Source organism: Marmota flaviventris, chromosome 1 (assembly GCF_047511675.1).
Source record: "Marmota flaviventris isolate mMarFla1 chromosome 1, mMarFla1.hap1, whole genome shotgun sequence".
NCBI classification, from domain to species: domain Eukaryota; kingdom Metazoa; phylum Chordata; class Mammalia; order Rodentia; family Sciuridae; genus Marmota; species Marmota flaviventris.
The window spans coordinates 19027200-19051907 of NC_092498.1; the positions used below are offsets into that span (position 1 = coordinate 19027200).

Sequence of the window (24708 nt, forward strand, 5' to 3'; positions counted from 1 at the left end):
TATTGGTGCTGATACTTAGTCACTTTCCTTTTTTATTTATCAAACTGTCTAAAGCTACTGTGAGTCTGTTTTGTGTCTTTGTATAATTTATATAATAACATACTTTCTGAAATGTGAGTCTAATACAGAAGCAGTGGACAGCTTAGTGCTGTTTTTTTTTAATACTTTTTAAAAATACTTTTTTTAGTTGTTGATTGACTTTAATTTATTTATTTATATGTGGTGCTGAGAATCGAACCCAGTGCCTCACACATGCTAGGCAAGCACTCTACCATTGAGCTATAACCCTAGCCCTAGTGCTAGTTTTTATTTTTGAAAAATGTTGTTATTATTAACTGACATAACAATTTATTCCTTTTTTTATCTCATTAATGGAATATGTGAGTGCTTAATATTTACTAGCAGCCTTGAAAATGCTCTATTAAGCAAAATAAGTCAGTCACAAAATGACATCTGGTCTATGATTCCAAATACATGAGGTGCCAAGAGTAGTCAAATTTATAGAGACAAAAATTAAAATGATGATTACCAGAGGCTGGAGGGTGGGAAGAATAAGGAGGAGTTATTACTTAATAGAGTTATTACTTACAGAACTACAGTTTGGGAAGTTTTAGTTTAAAACATATTCTGCAGATGCGTGGTGGTGCAGAGCAGTGGGAAGATACATAATGGCACTAAGTCATACCCTTAAAAATAGTTAAAAATAATCAATTTTATGTTATCTATGGCTTACTACAGTAAAAAATAAAGTTAAAAAATACACAAGTTTTTATCTCAAAATAAAAAGTGTTGGGGATGTAAAAAAAAAAAAAAAAAAAAAAAGAAATGTTTTACCATGATAAGCAGGATGCACAGGCTGGGCCTGGTGGCATATACCTATAATTCAGCTCAGGAGCCGAGGCAGGAAGATTGAGAGTTCAAAGCCAGCCTCAGCAAAATGCGAGGCACTAAGCAACTCAGTAAGACCCCGTCTCTAAGTAACTGCAAAATAGGGCTAGGGATGTGGCTCAGTGTCCCTGAGTTCAATCCCTACTACCCGCCCCCTCTCCAGCTCAAAATAAATAAATAAAATAAATGGGATGCACTAGTACCTTTTTGGCTCTATTCCAGTGAGAATAGACATTGAAGTAAACAACAATTTATAGTTAAAAAACGCTAGTTAAATAAAATATAAAATATGTGGTATTATAGATCTTTAAAAAACTTACAGTTTATAGTTCTATGTATATGGGATTTTAATGGGAATTTTAATGAGTCTGTTCTAGATCACAGTATATATGTGTTTATGTTTATAAATAGCTTTTAATTATGTGTAATTACAGAGTACATATAATATAGTTAGCAGTGTAATTTCAGTGCAACTATCAGCGAAGTTGTATCACATGCATTTATCTTATTAGATATTCAGCTATTAGGGGCTGGGGTTGTGGCTCAGTGGTTGCCTGGCATGTGTGAGGCGCTGGATTCTATTCTCAACACCACATATAAATAAATGAATAAAATAAAGGTCCATCAACAACTAAAAAATACATATATTTAAAAAAAAGAAAATTAGCTATTAGATTGGCAGAATATTAAAGGATTAGTTAATTTGAATATGACAATCAAATACAATTTTTGCATTTGTACTCTTTATTATTTATTTAAGGGAATACATGGCATATTTACTTTTGTGGGTTTTTTACTATGATAAAATATGTAATACCATCTTTTAGTATACAACTTAGTGGCATTATATACATTCACAACATTGTGTAACCATTACTATTGTCTGTTTTCAGTTATCCTAAGCAGAAATTCTGTACCCATTAAATAGTTTAACTTTCCATTCCCCACCAACCCCCACTCAAAATGTCTCTATAAATTTGCCTTTTCTTGACTCTACATACAAGTGAATTCATAAAATACTTGTCTTTCTTGTGACTGACTTATTATTACTAAGTATAACATTTTAGAATTCACTCATTTTATAGCATGTATCATAATCTGATTCCTTTTATGGCTTAATAATCCATCGTATTGGTATACCTTGTTTTGTTTATCCATTTGTTGAATTATTCCCACCCTTTGGCTATTGTGAATACTGCTGTGAACATCAGTGTGTAAATATCAGTTCAGATCCTTGCTTTCAGTTCTTTGGGTATATAACTAGAAGTTGAATTACTGAACATATTCTAGTTCTGTGTTTAACTTTTTGATTAACTGCCAAATTAGTTTCCACAGTGGCAGTACTACTTTACATTCTTTTTTTTTCAACAGTCGTAAACATAAAATCATGTATATAGCATTATATAATTGATGAGGAATTTTCAAGCCTAGTTTTGTGTATGCAGTTTTAATTTTGTGCAGTTGCTATTTGGTATCTGAGATTTTTGGTGATGCAGTTCAGAGTTTGTCTATGTTGTTACCATAAGTTACTTATGATACAGAGAACAACAACTCAGGTAAAATTTTGCTGTGGAATTTAATTTTGGGGAAAGCAATGTCATTTTATTTTTTGGGGGGGGCATTTTCATTTCACACCAAAGTATGTGACTTCTGTCTTGGAAAGGGCATGGATTTTGATATTGGCAGTCTTTATTTTTTTATTTTATTTTTTAAAAAATATTTATTTATTTAGTTAGTTATTGGCAGACACAACATCTTTGTTTGTATGTGGTGCTGAGGATCGAACCCGGGCCGCACGCATGACAGGCGAGCGCGCTACCACTTGAGCCACATCCCCAGCCCGGCAGTCTTTATTTTTGAACTCTAAACTTTAGCCTCAGTTATGTGTTTTCTAAAGGGTTCATATTCTTTTCAACTCACTGTGAGGATTAAATAATAAGAAAATAAATACTTTTTCTACAGAATTAATTACTGAATTAAAAACTGATCACATCTGTCCTAAGCACCCCCATACCAATCCAGGAAGTCATTAGCTTTACTTGCCTTTTTCATAAATTAAATGAATACCTTTGTTATCTTGTTTCAACTTACTATGTTTTACATTTATTTATTTATTTATTTTAATATTAGTAGACTCACGAATAAAATTATTCTTCCCTATGAAAATTTGAGCCAGAGTATTAGGAGGGGAGAGAGTTTTTTTCAAATATTATTTTAAAAACTTAGTTCAGAGAGATTACATTTGGAACTTTCTTTATACTTGAAATTCCTAAAAGTTCATGTCTCTTCACATTTTTGAGAAATTAAGTTCTAGAACTTCTGAGTATCTTATCCAAGATCATAGCTACTTAATGGATGATATGAAGTGAAGTCTTTTTCTTTAAATTTCAGTGTTCTTCTGTATCAGACTGATTAACCTGCTGTGTGGCATCTCTCCATGGTGCTAGAAGTGTGAAGATGTACCTGCTTTTGTATTAGGTATACTTCTTACTTCTTTGTCCCTTTTCTTCCATCTAAATGGAAAGATGCATAGTCTTGTAAACTTTTTTAAAATTAAAAAGCAAATCTAATGAAACAGACATTATTATTACTGTGTGTATATATGTGACTGCGTGACCAATATGATTCTGCAACCTGTACACTCAGAAAAATGAGGAATAATATCCCATCTGATTCAAATGTATGGTATGTCAGGGTCATTGTACTGTCATGTGTAACTAATTAAAACAAATAAAAAAATACAAAAAAGCCAATTAATATTAAAAAGCAAAAACTTCAATGTGTCATCTTTTATTTATAGTAATATACTTTCTAGAAAGATTTGCAGGTCATAAACACCAGTATATTATTTCCTTCCCATCCATAGATTCTTTCACTAAAACGCAAATAAGCTGTAGTTAAGCAAAAGCTGGCTTATTGTCTAAGGTATTAAAAGTACAATCTGCACTCCTTTATTAGTTTAGTTTGGTTTCCTGTTGATAGAACCTGTATTTAAGCCTGTGTTTTCTAGAGGTATAGTTTTTGAATGGCCAGATTGGAAGATCCATTAGAAAATAACTGAATACTGCTACTTTTATATATGAAGGTATCTGATAGTGGCAAATCCAGATCTGTAGCTCAGGAGTGCTATATTGTTTACCAATACATATTCAGTGTATTTCTTTCTTTGTTGTTGTTGTGCTGAGGATTGAACCCATGGTCTTGTGCATGTGAGGCAAGTACTATACCAATTGAGCTACCCAGCCCTCGGTGTACTTTTTTTTAAACACTTTAATTTTGAAGTAACTACAGAGTCACAGAAAGATACCATTTCTTTTTTTTTTTTGGGGGGGGGTAATTACTAACAAAAGTCAAAAGTTTTTAGAGGAAAATGAAAACAATTTCTCTTTTTAAAATTTGGCCATTTGATGTATGAAAATATTTTTTTTCAGCAATTCAGATAATACCAATTTTTCTAACAAAAAATTAGTCATTTATAGTTTGTTTTGTAATTTGACAACATCTCAATGTTCAAACTTTTTTTTTTTTTTTGGTGAAGGAAATATCTGTATCTATACTTCTGTCTATATATGGCTTAATAAATCTATATAGAAGTAAATGTAGGGCTGGGATTGTAGCTCAGTGGTAGAGTGCTTGCTTAGCACGGGCAGGATCCGGGTTCGATTCTCAGCACCACATAAAAATAAAGGCATTGTTGGGGCTGGAGATGTGGCTCAAGCGGTAGCGCGCTCGCCTGGCATGCACATGGCGATGGGTTCGATCCTTAGCGCCACATACCAATAAAGATGTTGTGTCCGCCGAAAACTAAAAAATAAGTATTAAAAAATTCTCTCTCTCTCTCTCTCAAAAATAAAATAAAGGAATTGTGTTGTGTCCATCTACAAAAAAGATTGATTTATTCTCTCTCTCTCTCTCTCAAAAAAAAGTAAATGTATATAAATGTTAGTTTATATGTATATATAATGCTCCTGTTTTTAAATGCTTAACTTTAGAATAAGACATATTTCTGAGTTAACACATATTTACCTTATGGCTTATCTTAACTTACTTAATGATTTCCCCGTTAATGGATGGTGTGTTGTTTGTAGTTTTCTATATTATGAACAGTGCTAAAGAACATAGCAACTGCTTGATGCATGTGTGTGTTTATGTAGAAATCTTCTTAGTTGATACAAGGGAGTGGATTGTGAGCAAAGGCTTCCTGAAGGGAATCCAGCAGCCTCACTTAATAGCTGTGTAACTTAAGGCAAGATAATAGATTCCATTTCCTCCATCAAAGAGGGACTAGATTAGTGATAATCTCTACTTTTGAAGTGGAGGTACGAACTTCTTTGACAGACTAATAGGGAAAATAAAAGCTATTTTTTGGTTGATTAAATAAATAAGTTGATCATCTTTTCATCATTATTTCATAATCAAAATCACTCATAATCAAAATCACTTGTAATTCTCCTGTGAGGATGTTTAGCTCTAGCCTAGCTTTTCTGTGGCAAGAGCTTGATATTAATGTGTAATACTAGATGATTAAAGTTTTATCTTTTTCAATTGGTTTCATGTAAATTGTGACATATTTTTAGCATATTATAATACTTCTTTAGATAATATGGCAATTTTACTAGCTTTTAGATCAGAGATAAGATATTTTATAGTGTTTTTAAAGCTTAAGATGTTTCTTTATCTTATTTTCATAAAATAATTAGTAAAATAAATAGTGCTGTAAATTATTATTAAATGTTTTATCTAGAAAAAAGGAAGTTCTTTTATATTTCTGTTGAAATAAAAAAAATTATTGCCAGGCCTTTTGTATTGCTATGCAAAATTTTTCAGAAATCTAAGATTAGAGCAGAATATTCTCTCCTTCATCCATCCCACTCACCACCCCCACCCCCCTCCATTAGGGAGTATCAGGAATTGAACCTAAGGGTGCTTCACAAGTGAGCCACATTTCTGGCCCTTTGTATTTTTTATTTTGAAACAGGGTCTTGCTACGTTGCCCAGACTGGCCTGGAATTTGCTGTCCTCCTTTGTCTCCTTCTCTGGTTGCTGGGATTACAGACATGCCACACATGGCTTTTTCTAAATTTTTTGATGATATCATTTTTGATTATTGGGTATGCTGTTTTCTCCAATAGTAAACATTATCTTTTATGTTTCTTATGCAGGTCTTCAAAGTTCTACATTTTAGCTTTCAGTGCTGAACTTCCTTCTCCCTTAAATTATTATAAACTTTTGCTGCTGTTTAATAAACGTGAAGATGTCTCGAAGCCCTGATGCTAAGGAAGACCCTGTGGAATGCCCTCTTTGCATGGAGCCCTTGGAGATAGATGATATCAACTTTTTCCCTTGCACCTGTGGCTACCAGATTTGTCGATTTTGTTGGCATCGAATTCGCACTGATGAAAATGGACTTTGTCCTGCATGTAGAAAGGTAAATACTTCAAAATAACCTTATAGTTATTTAACTGTATAGTTTTTAAAATTTTTAACTTTACAGTTCTAACTGTATAGTTCTTTTCCCTCATGAATATGAGTAATTGGTTATAAACAGTCTGTAAACCTCAGGTGAGATTATATGTAGCATTATATCTTTAAGAAATAGTGAGGGCTGGGGTTGTGGCTCAGTGGTAGAGTGCTTGCCTAGCATGTGTAAGGCCATGGGTTCTATTCTTGGCATTGCATACAAATAAATAAAGGTCCATTGACAACTAAAAAAATATTTAAAAAATAAAATAAAGGGCAAAATGAGGTGGAAAGAACATTGCCCTGGGAGTCAGACTCAAGTCAAGGCTTTGTTGTTAACTAGCTGTGTGACCTTTATGAAGTTAAATAACCTTTCTGGTTGAGGAAATGGACAGTCGATGGGGCTTGCTGTTAAGAGATTAGGAATAAAGAAATGAATTTGGGTAGGATGATATGAAACTGGAAAAACATGCTCTGTATATTGTTGGGGAGTTCATTTAAATTTTCTAGTACAAAATAGGTGAGAAGTTAAGATTTTTACTGAAAGAAGTTAATAATGGCAGAGAAATTATGGTTCAGAAGTTTATAACTGCTTGTTTGTTGAACCCTTGCTATAATTCTAGGCTGATATTACCATACACGTTTTACACTTGTCCAGAGTCACCAACTTCTGAGTGGTAAATTTGGAATTTAGATATACTTTTGAGTATAAAGTCTTTTTTTTTTTTTTTTCCTGAAATACTGTGTTATTGAAAGCCCCTTCTAACTCTAAGAATGTGTGAGTTTTGATGTTCTGTGGATTTTGTTATTTTGATAAACAACTACAACACAGCTACAGTGTAATAAATAAACTATTAGGGTAGGTAGGACTGCTACATTTCCATTTAAAGGACTTTATTTGTGACCTTAGGGATTAAGATGTCTGTTATGTTATTATGAAATTTGTCTTCACTTTCATATTATACAATTCAAACTTTACTAACCCATCATCGTTACTAACCCCCTGCCCCCTCCCTTCCCCTCTCACCCCTCTGCCCTATCTAGAGTTCGTCTATTCCTCCCATGCTTGCTCTGCCTACCCCATTTATTTTCTAATTAACTGTTTCAAAGAACTTCTGTGTTCATTACTACCAAATTTTGAAAAAATCAAAACATGTTTTTCATGTCTAGAATTTAGAAAATAAACTACTTCTAACCTTTTTACCTGAGGATTTATAAGAAATTTCAGAAACTGATGCATAATTCACTTCTGTTTATTTTTAAAAATCAAATGGGCACATATTTTATGTCACATAAATAAAAAATCTATTTAAGTGTTAATATAGTTCATATATTTGTATATTACATATATTGTACATATAACATAATATGTAATATATCTATAGCATGTATTTATATAGAAATGTGAATAGAAAGGTAAGTGAAAACTTTAGCATTGCTTTAGTAAAAAAATATATACATTTTTATGAATTTTAAGTATTTAGTCATATTTTTAAAATCAGCCATTCAAAAGAAAACAGTCATATTGAACTATTTTATTGAAAGAGGTGACTTTTAGGATCACTCAAGATTCTAAGAAGTGTGAATTTGATTGACTTCACAAAGTCATTATTTCTTAATAGATTGGGAGAAGCTCATCAGTGGGACATGAGCTGAATGTGTCCTGTCAGAGACCAGCCCCACTGGCTGTGTTTACACAGAGGGTTATCACAAATGTTACTAGATGTCTGAAGAGAGCAGGGAAGTGCCTGCAGTTTACTTGTAATCCAGTTCTGTAGGAAGAGGGCCTACAGAGGCCACTCTGTAAGGTAGCTTGTCAAGATAGTGTGAGTAAACTTGGAGTTGCAAGTGGGGAGATGGTTGAAGCAAGCTCTGGTTTTGGCTCACAAGAGGAAATGTGTCCTTCTGCAGGAAGGTTTAAGAGCTTTGAAAAACAAAACCAAGAAAGTTTAGTGTTGCTCTTTGTCCTAGTTGCTAAACAGATTATTTGGTCAATTTTATTTATTTATTTATTTATATTTTTATTTTTTAGTTATAGTTGGACACAGTACCTTTATTTTATTCGTATATTTTTATGTGGTGCTGAGGCTCGAATCCAGGGTCTTGCACGTGAGAGGCGGGTGCTCTACCACTGAGCCACAACCCCAGCCCAACTTGGTCATTTTTAGTATGTCCTTTTGTCTCCCCCCTCCACCCCCAGGCTTTTTTTCTTTTTTTTTCCTCATGGTGCTGGGGATCAAACCCAGGTTCTTGTGCATGCTAAGCACATACTCTACCACTGAGTTATATCCACAGCCTTAACTGCCTTTGTGTGTCCACTTAGTGCAGCATTTCTAAGAAAAATACCTGGTGGGAAACAGGAGATGTGGGGGAACACAGGTGGTGCATTGACATAGTATCATGTAATATTCACTCACATGAAAACCAGAGACTAAACAAGGAAGTGTGAACTTCAACAGAAATGTTACTACTTTCATCTGAGAAATAATAGAAGATATTGTGTCCATGAAACAAGAACAAGACAGTATATGCCCTTCAATAGATGAATGGATTTAAAAAATGTGGCATTTATACACAATGGAGTATTACTCAGCACTAAAAAATGACAAAATCATGGAATTTGCAGGGAAATGGATGGCATTAGAGTAGATTATGCTAAGTGAAGCTAGCCAATCCCTAAAAAAACAAATGCCAAATGTCTTCTTTGATATAAGGAGAGCAACTAAAAACAGAGCAGGGAGGAAGAGCATGAGAAAAAGATTAACATTAAACAGGGATGAGAAGTGGGAGGGAAAGGGAGAGAGAAGGGAAATTGCATGGAAATGGAAGGAGACGCTCATTGTTATACAAAATTACATATAAGAGGATGTGAGGGGAAAGGGAAAAAAATCAAGGGAGAGAAATGAATTACAGTAGATGGGCTAGAGAGAGAAGATGGGAGCGGAGGGGAGAGGGGATAGTAGAGGATAGGAAAGATAGCAGAATACAACAGTCACTAGTATGGCAATATGTAAAAACGTGGATGTGTAACCGATATGATTCTGCAATCTGTATACGGGGTAAAAATGGGAGTTCATAACCCACTTGAATCAAATGTATGAAATATGGTATGTCAAGAGCTTTGTAATGTTTTGAACAACCAATTAAAAAAATGGCAAAAAAAGAACAAGACAGTATGAAAAAGAACATTCAATGAACAATAACCATAGTTATTGTTTTTAGTAGAATCTTTTTTTAATTTAATATTTTTAGTTGTTGATGGACATTTATTTATTTATTTATATGACCTGCTGAGAATCGAACCCAGTGCCTCACACATGCTAGGCAAGCACTCTACCACTGAGCTACAACTCTAGCCCCAATAACTATAGTTATTAAAAATTAAAATACAGTAGCAGAAATAACTTAATGAAAGTGTTGGAAGATGAGGTGGAGAAGATCTTTGAGAAAGCATTAAAAAAAAAGATATGGAATATTTGAGAAAAATTAAGCGTATTTGAGGAGCAATCAAAGAGGTCAAATACCAATAATTAAGTACTCTGAAAGAGAATATAAAGATACAGGGGAGAAATAATTATCAAATATATAATGGAAGAGTATTTCCTAGAACCAAAAGTCATGTTTCCTGATGAATAGGCCTTTCAAGTACCTAGCATTAACTTTTATTTTGAAATATCAGAATACTGAAGTTCTATGAATTTGCAGAGCAGAAAAACATATGAAAGACCAAGAATCAGAATTGTTTCAGATTCTGATCTTTGTTATCCATCTGTAAAATAAAAATTATGGTCTTCTGTAATGTTGATTTAAGAGATCAAAATGAAAATTATAAGGGCTGAGGATGTGGCTCAAGTGGTAACGCGCTCGCCTGGTATGCGCGGGGCGCTGGGTTCAATCCTCAGTGCCACATAAAAATAAAATAAAGATGTTGTGTCCGCCAAAACCTGAAAAATAAATATTAAAAAATTCTCTCTCTCTCAAAAAAATGAAAATTATGAATTATTTTGAATCAGTAATTGTAAAATGACTTATCATAATATCTAGAGTGAGGCCTAAATGGTATGTAAAGGAAAAGTTAAAAATGTAAATGTATTAGAAAACAGAAGAAAAATTAGCAAACAGAACAAAAATTAGCAAACTTATTTTAAGCTTTTGAAATCAGAAAAGAAACAAAAAAAGCTCTGGTATGGTGGAAGGCAGGGGAGTAAGCAGAATTTAGTGAAATAGGAAGAAAAAGTTCAGTAAAAGAGCTGATTCTCTAAAAAGACCAAAACAATCAAATTCTTGGAAAGTCTGATAAAAGTAAACATCACAAGTAAACAGCATTTGGAATCAAAGCAAGAACATAACACATGGGGAAGAAATTAAATGATTACAGTAGACCAGGTTAGTTAGTAATTTGATATGTGATTCATCTTTGTGCTTTTTTTGGTACTTGTTGTATAAGTTTTATACTAGTGTGTACACAGCTCCAAATACCTTCAAGAGATTAAAATCATCCAGTCAGGTAGATAAGATTGGAAGGAGATAATACATGTACAGAAAAGTGAGACAAGAAAGTTTTGAGAGGCAGAGTTGAGAAAAACCTCAAATGAAGACTATGTGATTGATTGAGGAATTGAACTTTCTTTAATAGATCTTAGCCATTTGGGCCCTGGAATTAAAATGCAAGAAATAATTTAATTTTCATCTGAAAAACATACTTTTTAAAGAAAATGCTGCTAAATTTCCAATTTTAGTTAGTAATTTAGTGTTTATTTGGCAGATACTGAACTTTTAAAAAGAGCCATACTGTGTTATTTTATATTTGATCCTGGAATCCTAAGGATCATACAAAAGTCAGGTCACTGAGCCAGATGTTTTGTTGCCCCCTACTCACAAGTTGGAACATGCCAAATAGGACCAATTAACTAAGAGGTTCAGATTTTGTGATGTTTTAATCAAATGGCATGGGTGCCAACATCGTTTTTAGGTGACTAGGTATATAGTTTTTTGATGATATGATAAGCTATGAAGAGTATACAATTTTCTTTAAAAGCAGCAGGTTAAATTTGAAAGTAGGCATAAAAGGGAAAGAATCAGGTTGTTGGAGAACTTAAGATACTAACTAGTAGAAGTTGAGGAACATAAAGGAAATCTCACTTTGTAAATTGCTGTTCTGGGTATGTTCACAAGTTTGAGGGGTTTTGTTTGTTATTTACTTACATATGAAGAGATGAAAATAATTTCATATTAAAGGCATTAGTAAGGATTTAGGTTTCTGGATAGTCTCTCCATTATTCTCTGTTCCTACTTTTTTTCTTATTGGCATAATTTTTGTTGTCCTCCACTTCCATATTCTGATAGGCACAGTTTTCCAGCCAATTCTGGTTCTTATTCCTTGCAATCTCTTCATAACCAGTTTTTAATATTATTGCATTTAATGTTCATCTTCCATTTATCATTAGCAATATTTATTAGTGATAATAAATGACTTTGGTTATGGGCAGGACATGATTTTAATCACTTTATAAGTGTATTCTCTGCTAACTCTTACAAAAACTCTCTGGCTAAAGTACTGTAATTTCTGTTTTACAGATGAGGAGACTGAGGCAGAGAGGTCACATGATCTCAGGGTGAGCTAGGATTCAAAGCTAGGCACTCAGACTCCACAGCTCTTATTTGGACTCCTGTAGCCCTGACATTAGCAGCAGGAATGAAAATAATGCCATAATTTTGAGAAGCAAAAGATAAAGACACAAAACAGTGAAATTCCTAGCTTATTGAGGGATTTATTATGTGCCAGGCACAGTAAGAATAGCTCTTTTAGTGTTACTTTATCTTTACATCAACCTTTAAGATTATTTTCATTTTACATATGAGGATACTGAGACATAGAGTCTAACTTGCCCATTACTACCTGACTGCTGTTAAAACTAAATTCAGACTCCTGAGTCCAGTATCTAGATATTACTATTTGCTATTTCTCTCACTATCAGACTGAGGATGTATTAAAGAAAAAGCATATAACTTTATTAATCTTAAAAAAAAAAAAAAGCCTAGGGGGGGAAAAAAAAACTTTATTAATCTTTCAGCATGTGGTAGATTTTATTATGTATTTGTTGATTATAATATGTAAATCCCATATTTAGATAAGAGAATGTATATTCTTTGCCTCTTATGCATTACCTTAGAAGCTTCTTATAAACTGCGTGCTGTGCACTGTGGCAAATACCAAGACTGGGTGTTGGTGGTATTGGTGGTCACTTAGAACCTTTGATATTTTAATGCTAAAAGTGGTCTGTGCTAAGTTCCAAAATGAAGTATTTTAATAACTATTTTATTTGATATTTAACTTATTAAATAAAAACAATTTAATCTATTAAAAAAAAAGGAAATTAGAACAACCTTATACCCGCCATCCAGAATTGGACACTTGTTATTTATTCAGTTTTTTATTTATTTAATGCTAATGTCTGTGTTTGTTTTATGCTTAAAGCCATATCCAGAAGATCCAGCAGTTTACAAACCCCTCTCCCAGGAAGAACTGCAAAGGATAAAGAATGAGAAAAAACAGAAACAAAATGAGAGAAAACAGAAAATATCAGAAAATCGCAAACATTTGGCTAGTGTACGTGTTGTACAAAAAAACCTCGTCTTTGTTGTAGGTCTGTCCCAGCGCCTAGCTGACCCAGAGGTGAGTGCTCTTCCCGTTTTCTTTGTCAGCTTGACATTTTTCTTGTGTGTTTGCTGGTTTGGAAATGATAGTTGACCCTATTTACCTGTAGGATCCTTCTGAATATATGAAACCTTGGAGAACATAAGAAATGACATTTTAATAATAGCTGAGGAACCAGTGACCATTTATGATCTTAGGCAAATGTTTCATCTCTTTCTTGGCCTCAGTTTCTTTGGTTGTAAAATTAAGTAGGTGAACTAGATTTCTGAAGTTCCCTTTACTCTGCAAATCGATAATGGTTCTATTTTTGCCCTTAATAGTAACATGTGACATGAATACTCTGATTCTTTCCTCTTTTCTGTAGCTGTGTTAAGGACCAACAATGGAGATGCAGTTATTTGAACCGACTAGAGATCATAATGACCTTTTTTTTTTTTAATTCTACCTAAATAGTAATTTTTAGTTTTTTTGTAACTGCTACAGTACTATGTCACTCTCCTTTATTTATTCATTATAATATAATTTTAGGAAAAGGAGGATAATTTGATTAAGTGAAATAAAGGACCAAGTTATTTGTTACTCATTTGGGGCAGGATAGATTTTAACTTTTTTTGTTTACTGCCTCTTTTTCTTTCCTTCTACCACCAGTCTGATTGACGTATTATTGAGTTTATATTTTTTTTGAGGCCCATAAATATGCATGTGCAGATTTTTAATTTCTTATATACTATGAAGAGCTGACTAGATTGTTGGGATGGCAAGTAGAAACTGACTGACAGCCAGAGTATTCAGTAGGAGAGCGTTGGATTTTGGGAATCTTCCAAAAGGACTCCTTGAAAGTGGTTGAAGTAATATCTTTGTAGTGTCAATCAGAAGGAGAATTGTAGTAAATGTGCCTAAGGAAGAAGGAATATTTGAACTTGGCTGAAGCCCCCAGAAAGGGAATAGATTGTAGCTCAGTGAAAGAGCTTGTACTTAGCATGTATAGGCCCTGGATTCAGTCCTCTCCTGCACGAAACAAAACAAAAACACCCCAGAAAGAGGAACTATAAGGAGTCTCATATCTGTGTGTAAAAATTAATTTAAAATAGTTATTTGTTGATAGTGAGTTTGTTATGTGTTGAGAGTATAAAGGACTTGAGAATCAATACAGGAGAAAGTCAGGGAGACATTATTAAGGAGAATCTTATGGTCAGTAAACATGGAGGCAACTCAAGAATTACTAGACCCTAGGTTCAGTGATCCTGACAGTAGTGGGCTACATGATATGCAGAAAACCAGGTTCTTTCCAGAGCCAAAGAGGTGAGTAAACAACTCAACTGTAGTAACTATATATGTTGAGAGCTTATTTTAGCACTATGACTCAACTTTTCAGCAGCTAATTCTTCGATTTCCTAAGCTTCTATTTTCTGCTTACTCCTTAGGCAGACAAAAGTCCCACCTCTCCCTTAACCATTTCCTTGAACATGGCTACAATTTTGCAGCAAACCTTTTCTCTCTTAACTCTGCCTCTTTTTCTACTCGAGGGCACTTCATATTTTCTACTCCTGATCTTACTGATTAGAATCTAATTTTCTGAAACTGCTACTCCAGTAAATTAATGGAACTTTTATCTTGATTTGAGAGCTCTTGGATATGAATGTACTTGTTTTTGTTACTATGTCTTGGGTCTACTCAATTCTAGTACTGGGGACATATGGAACAGACACAAAGGTAGATGAAATTAAGTCATAGCTCAACTCTGATATTTGGATTATAGGTTTCCAATCTCTTTTGAGTCTGTGATTTGTAAGAGGATTTTATTTACTTACAGAGATTCTTTATTTTTACTTCAAATAACTTCAGATTAATCTGAAGAACTGTTACACAAAAGGAAAGCAATCTAGGTGGTAACTACTTGGAGATAGCACTTTATCAGGAATCTAAATATACCTATAAAAATCACTAGTTTAACACTTTTAAAAATCATTATTGCTAATAGTGAGATTCATTTTCTTAAAACTTTTAATTCATTTTCTTACAAACATTTGTTTTTAAGACCAGAGACAGTGCTTTTTAAAAATCAAATACTACTAATTCTTTGTGTCTTTTAAAAATCTCTTTAATTTATTTGTATAACTTTATCATAAGTTTTTGGAAAACTTAAAGTTGGCTTCACTAAAAAACTCAAAGAAATTTCAAATTGTCAGTGTTACTTTCAAATCACAGACGATCCCTGTAGCTTACTTATATTAAAGTAATTTGCTATGTCAACAAATTCTGGTTAACAAAACAAGTGAGAAATAAAGCTTATTTTGAAAATAATTTTTGTACACTAGAAAGCTTTATACTAAGATTGTAAAGTGTATTCATTTATTTATTTCTGTGGTCAATAGAAAAACGTCTTTGAAGCCATGGTAATTAGTGTCAACGATTAGATTAGAGGTAATGATGAAAAAATTTTAAGTTTACAAATTTTAGATTTGGAGAGACTTACTTCATTAATTTCTTGGATATATACCATGTGCTAGGGAGCTTTGATATTGGGGATAATTTAGATAGCAAGCCCTACCAATTCTACCCTTAACAATCTTGCAGTCTAAAGAGGAGACAGAATTTAAGTGCTTATGTGTGTGTTGAACACTTATAAATAAGGAAGTATACAGCTTTTTGGGAACATGTAACATGTAACAGCAGGGTGCTAAGCTAGTATAGAGATTTACAAAAAAACTCCTTGAAAAAAGAATGATTTATATAGGCTTAAAGACCTAATAAGCCAGTCTTAACTAGGGACAGTAGCATCCCAGACATGTGTGGTAGCCCCAGAGAACATTGTGTTTGAGGAATTAAAAGATTGTTTAGACACAGCCATTTTATCTTAAAAATGAGAAACTGAAGCAAAGAAAGGTTGAGTGATTTTCCTGTGGTCATAGAGCTCCTATTCTAGTGTATTCTGTACTGATGATTGGTCTATTATTATCCATTTATTCATTTATCCACTCAACCGTCCATGAAATTTTTGTTTTTCTCTGTAGTGTCTGTGAACACTTAACTATGTTTCCAAAGAACATTATAGCAAGACAATTTAGTCATTAGGCATGCTATTGAGCATTTATAATTTTGTCACATAATTATATTTTAATTATATTGTATGTTCTGTGTTAATGCTAAAAGAGACCCACTGTGAAGTAAATGTATGATATTGAATACCTAAATAATGAGCTGTTAAACAGCATGCTCTGTCTACTTCCCATATCCTTTCTTTATTCAATAGAACACTATTTTGCTTGTTGTTTAGGCAGAATATGGAGTGTTCAAATTAATATAAAAAGTTTAAATTCTTGGGATTTCCCTTGCCTGGGCAGCCTATTCCATATTAATATATTGCTGTCACTTGGAGGTTCACCAGTGCTGTATTCCATATAGTTGTTTGTTCATTGCTAACACCAATTTTTCAGTAAACATGTCAGTAAGTAATATGCCAGGCACTATGTAAAATATGATAAACAAGATAGTACCTGCTTTTTTACAAAAATAACAGTATGGCATGAGAAGTACTGTGTGCTATGGAGGCACAAGGGATAGCACCTGATCTCACAGGGGAGGTGTATCATCCTCTGCTATCTTTGGGGTAAAGTGCTCCTGGCACACGAACTATATACAAAGAGACTTCTATCTACAGTATGATTTGTTTGACCAGAATACTAGAGAGGAATGGTGAGAAAAAGGGTAGGCAAGGTAAGTGGCAGTGTCATAAAGGGCTTTCTAACAATGCTTAAGGAAGGAATTTTCACTTTATCCTAAAGGCAGCAGGAAGCTGTTGAATGTTTTTAAGAACAGAGTGACACGGCTAACTATGTGCTTTGAAAATAGCATTCTGGCTGCATTGTGGACATGTCAGTGTAATATTGTACCATTCTTGTGTTGTTATGAAGGTTATTATACCCAAATGTTTGCCAGAAACTATTTCTATAAATGAGTGGTTTTTAACTTTATCAGATTCATCGCCTACTTAAAAAAAAAAACAACTGATATGTATTATAGCCCTTTACTTTAATAAAATGACTTCTTGATAATATGTTTCCCCATGTAATTTGAAAAAAAATATGTATATAAAGGAGAAATAAAAGGAAAATAATCAGAAATTTATAGCTATATGTAAGTGCTTGGGCACCACTACTCTAGAACCTTTTTGGTCTCAGGGCCACTAGCAGGGAGCTTACTATGAAGACACTCAGGCTCTGCATTAGATCTACTGAATCTGAATATGCACTTCAACTAGTTCCTCAAATGACTTGTATGTGTATTTGAGCTCTTGAAGTACTATTTTTTACACTACAAAATAGAGTAGTAAGATGCTTGGCCTCCTACTTGTAGTCTCACTGAATGTGATGACCACAAATGCAGCTTGCTAAAGGTATATGCATTGGCAACTTGGGTACCATGAAATACCAATAATGTGATTTTTGTGAAGCAACTCTTAGTAAAATTGCACATACAACATGCGTAGTCTTCCTTTAATAACATCTGTACATTTAGCACATGTCAAAACTGGGGAAATACTTAAGAGTTTGTTTCTAGAGTCCATTATAAATAAGCTTTTTAAAAAATATATTTTTAGTTGTCAGTGAACCTTTATTTTATTTGTTTATATTCAGTGTTGAGACTCAAACCCAGTACATGCTAGGCAAGTGCTGTACCACTGAGCAACAAACCCAGCCCATTAACTTCATTAATGTCTTAGAGAACATTCACACATTGTGCAGGATGGCTGTTTTGCAGGACTAGCTTAAGCCTTATAAGATACTCCTGACTTCCATCCACTGAATTAATGTCTCCCAATGAGCTACCCCTCAACCCTGAGACTTTATTATAAGCAACCTGAGGGTCATTATATTAGTTACTGTTTTTATCTTATCCCTAAAAGGATTTGGGTGAAAAAATATTGAAGACCTTTTAATCCATTAGAATTGGCTGTAACAAGCATAACAATTTTACTTATATGAGCACCTAAAATGAAATATGTTGAAATTAATTAGTTATATTAACTTGAAGATTGTTAAGAATTAATGACACCAGCCATAGACTGTTTACTTAAAGCTTTGATTCTATCAGATATAGAACATATTTAAATTATAAGTGTGTGAGCATATTATCAAATACAACTGGAAAGAGAAGTATTCTGCACCAACTCGAACAGGTGTATGCAGAAAACTTTCAGTGGGAGAGAGCTTGTTGTTTGGAGAGAGTGCAGCAACAGTAGGGCTATAGTTAATTTCTAGGGAACAACAAAATTTAATGTTGAGTTATAAATCATGGGAGAGTGTTTTGTGTCAAATTCGCATACTGATCAAATTAGCCAAGGTTAAGTAAGTTTGTAAGAGAAGGTAAAAGAATGCATATGATAATTACAAAAAAAAAAAAAAAAAAGGGAGATGTAAGTATGAAGGGAAGTAGCCACCAAGAAGTAACCAAGTAATAGAGAAAAAAAAAAAAATGTATAATTCCCCCCCACCAATGTAATTTACCAGAAAAAAGCACAGGGTGGGTGGGGGGTAGTGTGGGAAAATTTGGGAGACAATTGAAAAATTGTAAACTTGATGGACATTGAAAACTACACAGCAATAAATCATAAAGCATGGAACGTTGAGGGGACACTGTTATTGTATTTGGAATTTGTAACTTATAAACAATGTCTTAATATAAAATACATAGATGTATGAGTAAAGATTGTCTTATATCTGTCTTTTGTTTCTGTCTATGCTCTTAAGACATAATTTCAGTCACTGTATTGAGAATAATTTCTTATAAGGATCATCTGTTAATGACAGTACAGTTAAGATAACTTGATCTGTTTTGTGTTTTAGAATACTATGACAATAAGAACCCATAGATCATCAGTGCAGATATTAGAAAAAATAATAGATAATACCAAAGTTAGCCTCAGTTTCTATCAGTTGGTAAAAAAAAAAAAAGAGTAGCTTTTTAGACTTCATTTTAGATTTTCTATAGATTAGCTATATAAATAACAATTAGGGAGTAATAACATTTGTTAGAAAAAAATTACCTTTTTCCTTTTAATGACAAGGTATGGTGAATGTCCCTATTATAAGGATAAAATTGATGAAAATGGGGACAGTTTATACCTTATTTCTTCTTCTTTTATAGGTTTTAAAACGACCAGAATATTTTGGGAAGTTTGGTAAAATACATAAAGTTGTCATCAATAATAGCACATCATATGCAGGCTCACAGGTAACTAATTATAGGGATTTTTGCCTTTCCTCCCTATGGTCTGGGCTTGACCTGGGCTGTTCAGAAGGAGAATTTACTTTCTGTTATTAGAAAGCTTGAGGGTCAAAGATGTAAGGAGTGTAGTGACCTCTGTTGGTGGGGTGGGGGATTTGGAGTGCTTATTAAGAGGGAAATAATAAAATAGAAATTTTGGTCATGGGGTAAAGGGGGAAGAGGGGGAGTTGAGTTTATTATTAGGTACTCTGATAATTAGGTAATGACTTACAATCAAATACTTTTTAAGATATTCCAATTTAATTGAGCATCTTTTTAATATTGCTATTAACAGGTAGAAGAATACACTTATAGATTACATCTATTTTTGAGAGAACATAATTTCTCTCAAACATAACATAGTGTCTGTAAATATTAATTTTTAAATCTGAATTTCAGACTGTTTTGTAACCTTGACGAGCCTGTCAATTGACGTTTTAAGAAAGTAAATGCTAAACCGAAAATATTTTATTCATCTGTTATAGTCTACTTAAAATCAGATAAAGTTCAGGTATGATTGCTTTTAAATGAGCTAGTTTAGGATTTTTATAAAACTACTACTACTACTACTGCTACTACTACTATTAGTACTTGTCATTATTATTAACAATAGTAGTGGTAAACACCTTTAGCATTCCCTAGGCAGGTTGCTAGAGAATATTCTTTCTTTTTTTCTTTTCTTTTTTAAAGTATCCTTAAAACAATTTGAAACTAATAACAGTGGTTTGGGATGTTTTTCCTTTAGGGTCCAAGTGCCAGTGCTTATGTAACCTATATCCGGTCAGAAGATGCTCTCAGAGCTATACAGTGTGTCAATAATGTGGTGGTAGATGGCAGAACACTTAAGGTAATATGATCCTCTTGATTTTTTTTTCTTTCTTTTTAAGAGCGAGGAATAAAATGTAGTAAGTAGAGAGAGCCCAACACATACATACTAAAGGTGAAGGAAGTTTATTTGAAGATTGCTTGTTAGGTACCCATAGCAATCTACAATAGCTGATTTGTTCATTGGTAACTTCCATAGGGTCCTGTTTGCAAGGTAGGAATCAGCATGTTCATTATTACAGGATAATCTTTTTAAAATCTTCCATATTTTGCATTTTTTAAAATTTTGTAAAAATGGAACTATTATTCTTACCAGAAATATAGTGTTCAGGTTTGTTGTCATTAAGTGCCTGAACCTTGGTTCAAATTTAAGAAAAAGATCCTACCAAGCACTGTGATGTGTAAAGAGAAGAAGAATTAGACAAAGGAATTTGCCTTCTGTGCTTAACTACTCCTAACATGAAACAGAATTTTATCTGTCTACTCTCCTGATGTCTAGGGAAGCACCTTTGGTGTTCATGTTCTAGTAGCCATAGACTGAGACGTTTTCTTTAGTTGTTCCAAATGAGCATTATCTATAATAAATCCTACTAGTAATAGTCTTTCTATTCTTGGCCATACTTATTGTTTTATCTTATCTGTGCCCATTTTAGGTGAACACTAAACATGGAAATTCTCATTGGGATGTCAGTTCACATTTTGAGTCCTCTTTCTCCCTCCCCTCTTCTTCCTGCAGGCATCTCTAGGTACAACAAAATACTGCAGTTACTTCTTAAAGAATATGCAGTGTCCAAAACCTGATTGCATGTATCTACATGAATTGGGAGATGAGGCAGCAAGCTTCACAAAAGAGGAAATGCAGGTAGTGAAGTCATATGAATTATCAACTTTGCACAAAGGGAGTACATTTTCTTTAATAAAAGTTAAAATTGTATAAGCAAAATCTAGGGAGTTGATGAAAACTGGTATTGCTTTAAAGTAGCACTTTCCAAACAAAGTGTTCTATGAAGTGTCAGTTCTGCAGATATTGTTACAATAAAAATGGGTCTTTGGTCAACTAAGTTTGAAAATGAGATTAATGAAGATGAACAGGTTTCTTTGTTTCAGGACCAGAGTTTTTATTATGCTAATAAAAATGGATATGTACATTTAAATAACCAGCACTCAGTTGACCAAAGGAAACAGTTTGTGAAATGCTACTTTAAGGGGAATGTCAGCAAAATGAAAACCAAGTGGGAAATTGTAATCATTGTTTTTTGGCCCAATCTCTATACAGAATAAGCTAGGAAATAATATTCTGTCTACTGATATTAATAAAGCAGCATTTTTATAAATTGATTCTCCCTCCAATGTGTCCACAAAGTCGCTATCCTGTACAGGATGAATTGAAGGCTTGATATCCTATGTTCTTTTCACATTTCCTCTTCTCCTATCTCCTTTCAATTTGTAGTATAAACATGCTTTTACAAGTAAAAATGTTGACCATACGGCCTATTAAATGAGGATTATACCAAAGCACAATGCTGCACTTCCCTATTATAGATGAGGACTTCAGATTGTTGCTGTGGACTTTTGCAGGAATACTTCTCATTTAGAAGGTGGGGGGCATTCATTGCTACCTTTCATTCTCCAGGTCAAACTAGAGAAAGTCTGGTAGGGCCTCCTTTAAGAGCAGATTGTTAAATAAAATGAAGTATTTTTACCCTTTTTGACTTGGAGTTAATACAGATTAAATCCCATTATAATAAGTACATTGGAGTTGCTCGACAGTATGGTCTTTATGATTCAAAACAGTGTGAAAGTAAGGTCCATCTGTATTTAATGGGAATGTAAGAGGGATTTACTGCTTACTTACTTGATAAATGTTTTTTGGTTTGTTTTTTGGATAAAACTTTATAATAAAATCTAGATAGATCCTTTTCAAACTGAATTTTAATGAATGGAGAGCATACTTTACTCATATACTGTTATAATGAAAATTTCTATCAAAGAATTTCTAAGCCCCAGGTGATCTCATTTAAAGTATAACTGAGTAATAAAGCAAAATATATGGACAATTGGTTGAAATGTATTTATAATGGGATTTAAGATGTCTATAGGAACTGCCCCCATAGAGTCATTTGAGTATCAGATTGAACACTTTGTGGCTAATGAAAGCCACAGTATCTCTTGAAATTTTCAAGGCTTCTCATGTTTTAAAGTTGTAAAATCCACATCTAACTGTATTTTTTTCATAACTTAAAATTGACTTCATAGTATTGTCCTGAACTCATCCTGTTCTTTACCTGAATTTGAAAATTACTTTGAAAGGGATTTTGTTGTTGTTAAAACACTTTCCAGGGGCTGGGGATATAGCTCAGTAGGTAGAATGCTTGCACTGGGTTCAATCCTCAAAACCAAAAAAAAAAAAAAAAAAACCCAAACAAACAAACAAACAAACAAAAAACCCCACAAACAAAAAACCCACTTTCCACTGTAGAAAGAGAATTTGAAAAATTAAATCATAAAAAAAACAGAAAAATTTTCCTTGTTACTGTATAACTCAAAATTTAGAACGTATTTTTAGATCCAGTTGAAAAAAGCAAGTGACCTCAGAACAGGGAACGATGCATTGTGCAGTGTACATGATACAATTGTGCTAAAATTTGCCTTCACTGAATGTTTTGCTTTTGTTTTGATCTGCTCCATTTTGATTTTGCCATAACATCTATTTAAATCATAATTTTAAAATATTTGATATCCCTAAAGGTAAGTAAAAATACCCTTTCAGACATGATACACATATAAAATGTTACTCAAAGTAGTTTCAATATAATTTATTTTTGTGTAGCTTTCACAGTGAGTCTTGGTTTGATTTTTTTCCATTACATTTGTGATATTGTCTTCTGATGTGTAGCTCCACAACTATAGTAAATACCACATTTTCTTGTTGTGTGTAGAGAAGATGTCAGCAAACCTTTTTCATAAATATTTTAGGATTTTTGGGCTATGTGGTCTCTGTCATAACTACTCAACCATCTGTTTTAACATTCCACTTGACTGTGTCCCAGTAAAATTTTATTTACAAAAACAAGTGACGGGTTGTAAATTGCTAACTCTTGGTCTAGAGTTTAAAATCACATTAATTTTTAGTTTACTCTTGATGGAGGAAAGAGTAAAAACAAACTAATGAAAATTTTACTTAGTGCCAAGATAATGAAGCATATTAAAAAAAATCTGTATGTGTATTATTTATATTGTTAATCTCTAGGAGATTGATAAATTTGGAGTGATTGTCAGTAAACTGAATATTGGACCTGTTAGAAGACTTAATTATATGGAAGCTTTAGAAGTAGGTTTAAAATGGACCTTCTAGTGTCCTGAGCTGGTGAAATTGTTCTCTTCATAATATACTTTTCTGTACAATAAAGGGGTTGATGAAATGCTATTATATATCATAGAATTTTAATTGTAATAACTTCTGTTGGTCTAAAATTTTTTAACATCATCCTTATAGGTTTCTCTGAATCCATGAACAAACTTTGTATGTTTTAAGATATCTTTAATAATTCAGAAGTTAACTCCATATTTGATATCTGCCATTTTGTGAATCCCACTGCAGTTGTAATTTCTTCTTTTATTAGGCGGGTAAACACCAAGAATATGAACAGAAACTACTTCAAGAATTATATAAATTAAATCCCAATTTTCTTCAATTATCTACGGGTTCAGTTGATAAAAATAAGAACAAAGTGACACCACTGCAGAGGTATGATACGTAAGTACTGATATTAACATAGTTAGACATCTTATCCTCATATCTGTCAATCTTCTCTTCATTATACATCTTTTTAAGGCAAAACCTTTGACAACGTCTGTCATTTATGCACTATTGTTTAGCTGTATGAGAACTGTTGATTCACAATTTCTGGGCTCAAAATATTTTTTTGCTACTGCTCCCTGGTAGCATTTCAGATAAGCCCCTTGATGATTAGACTCACCTCAGTCCAGGGAACACCTTTCTTATTCCAGAGGAAATTAAGGGGCGTTGGATATGATAACACTCTTGTCATCTAATTGAAATTTCTCCCTGATACAATGAAGGAGAAAAATATTGTAAAAGGGAGCATGGGAGTTTTTGGAAGGATTATGTGTTGGGGGACGCATATTCATGGATATTTAATCCCAGGAATCACTGAAATCTTGTATCCTGTGAGCGAGGGTACTCATTTGGGGAGACAAATTGTCTTCTATCCTACATGCCCAACATGGTTTGGGGTGGGTGATATTGTGTCAGTGTTTAAACAAATGTATGTAGTCTTCAGTATTGAGTCTCATTCTGATCTGTAATCTTCATCTCTTGGATTATATTTGGTTTTGACCTGTCAGAAAATCATTGTTAAATAGTGATTGGAGATTTTTACCCTATTTCTGGATGTTCTTAAGCTTTATGTGTTAGGATCTTTGTTCTATTTTTTTTTATACCACAGTCAAATTTAAATGATAGTTTTTAATTTAAGTTTTAAGGTTTGGATATTCAGTGTCTATTTAGTTTTTAAAAAAGTCAGAGTCATTTTTTTCCTGCTGGTACTGGGGATTGAACCCAGGGGCACTTAACCACTGAGTTATAT

General features: G+C 33.2%; 1 protein-coding gene across 8 annotated transcripts in view; it reads left to right on the top strand.

The window, feature by feature from the left end:
• The window catches only part of Cnot4 (CCR4-NOT transcription complex subunit 4), a 121534-nt gene that overhangs the window by 50801 nt on the left and 46025 nt on the right, over positions 1 to 24708 (top strand). For 4 of the 8 annotated variants that reach the window (XM_027952147.2, XM_027952150.3, XM_027952152.2 and 1 more), the window contains exons 2-7: positions 6051 to 6316; positions 12827 to 13024; positions 19154 to 19240; positions 20019 to 20120; positions 20835 to 20960; positions 23722 to 23855. In XM_027952147.2, coding sequence (XP_027807948.2) covers positions 6143 to 6316; positions 12827 to 13024; positions 19154 to 19240; positions 20019 to 20120; positions 20835 to 20960; positions 23722 to 23855 — 821 coding nt within the window. In that variant the 5' untranslated portion in view covers positions 6051 to 6142. Of the gene's footprint in view, positions 1 to 3279; positions 3367 to 6050; positions 6317 to 12826; positions 13025 to 19153; positions 19241 to 20018; positions 20121 to 20834; positions 20961 to 23721; positions 23856 to 24708 lie in introns of all 8 variants that reach the window. The other 4 variants (XM_027952149.3, XM_027952151.3, XM_027952153.2 and 1 more) reach the window with 2 other exon arrangements.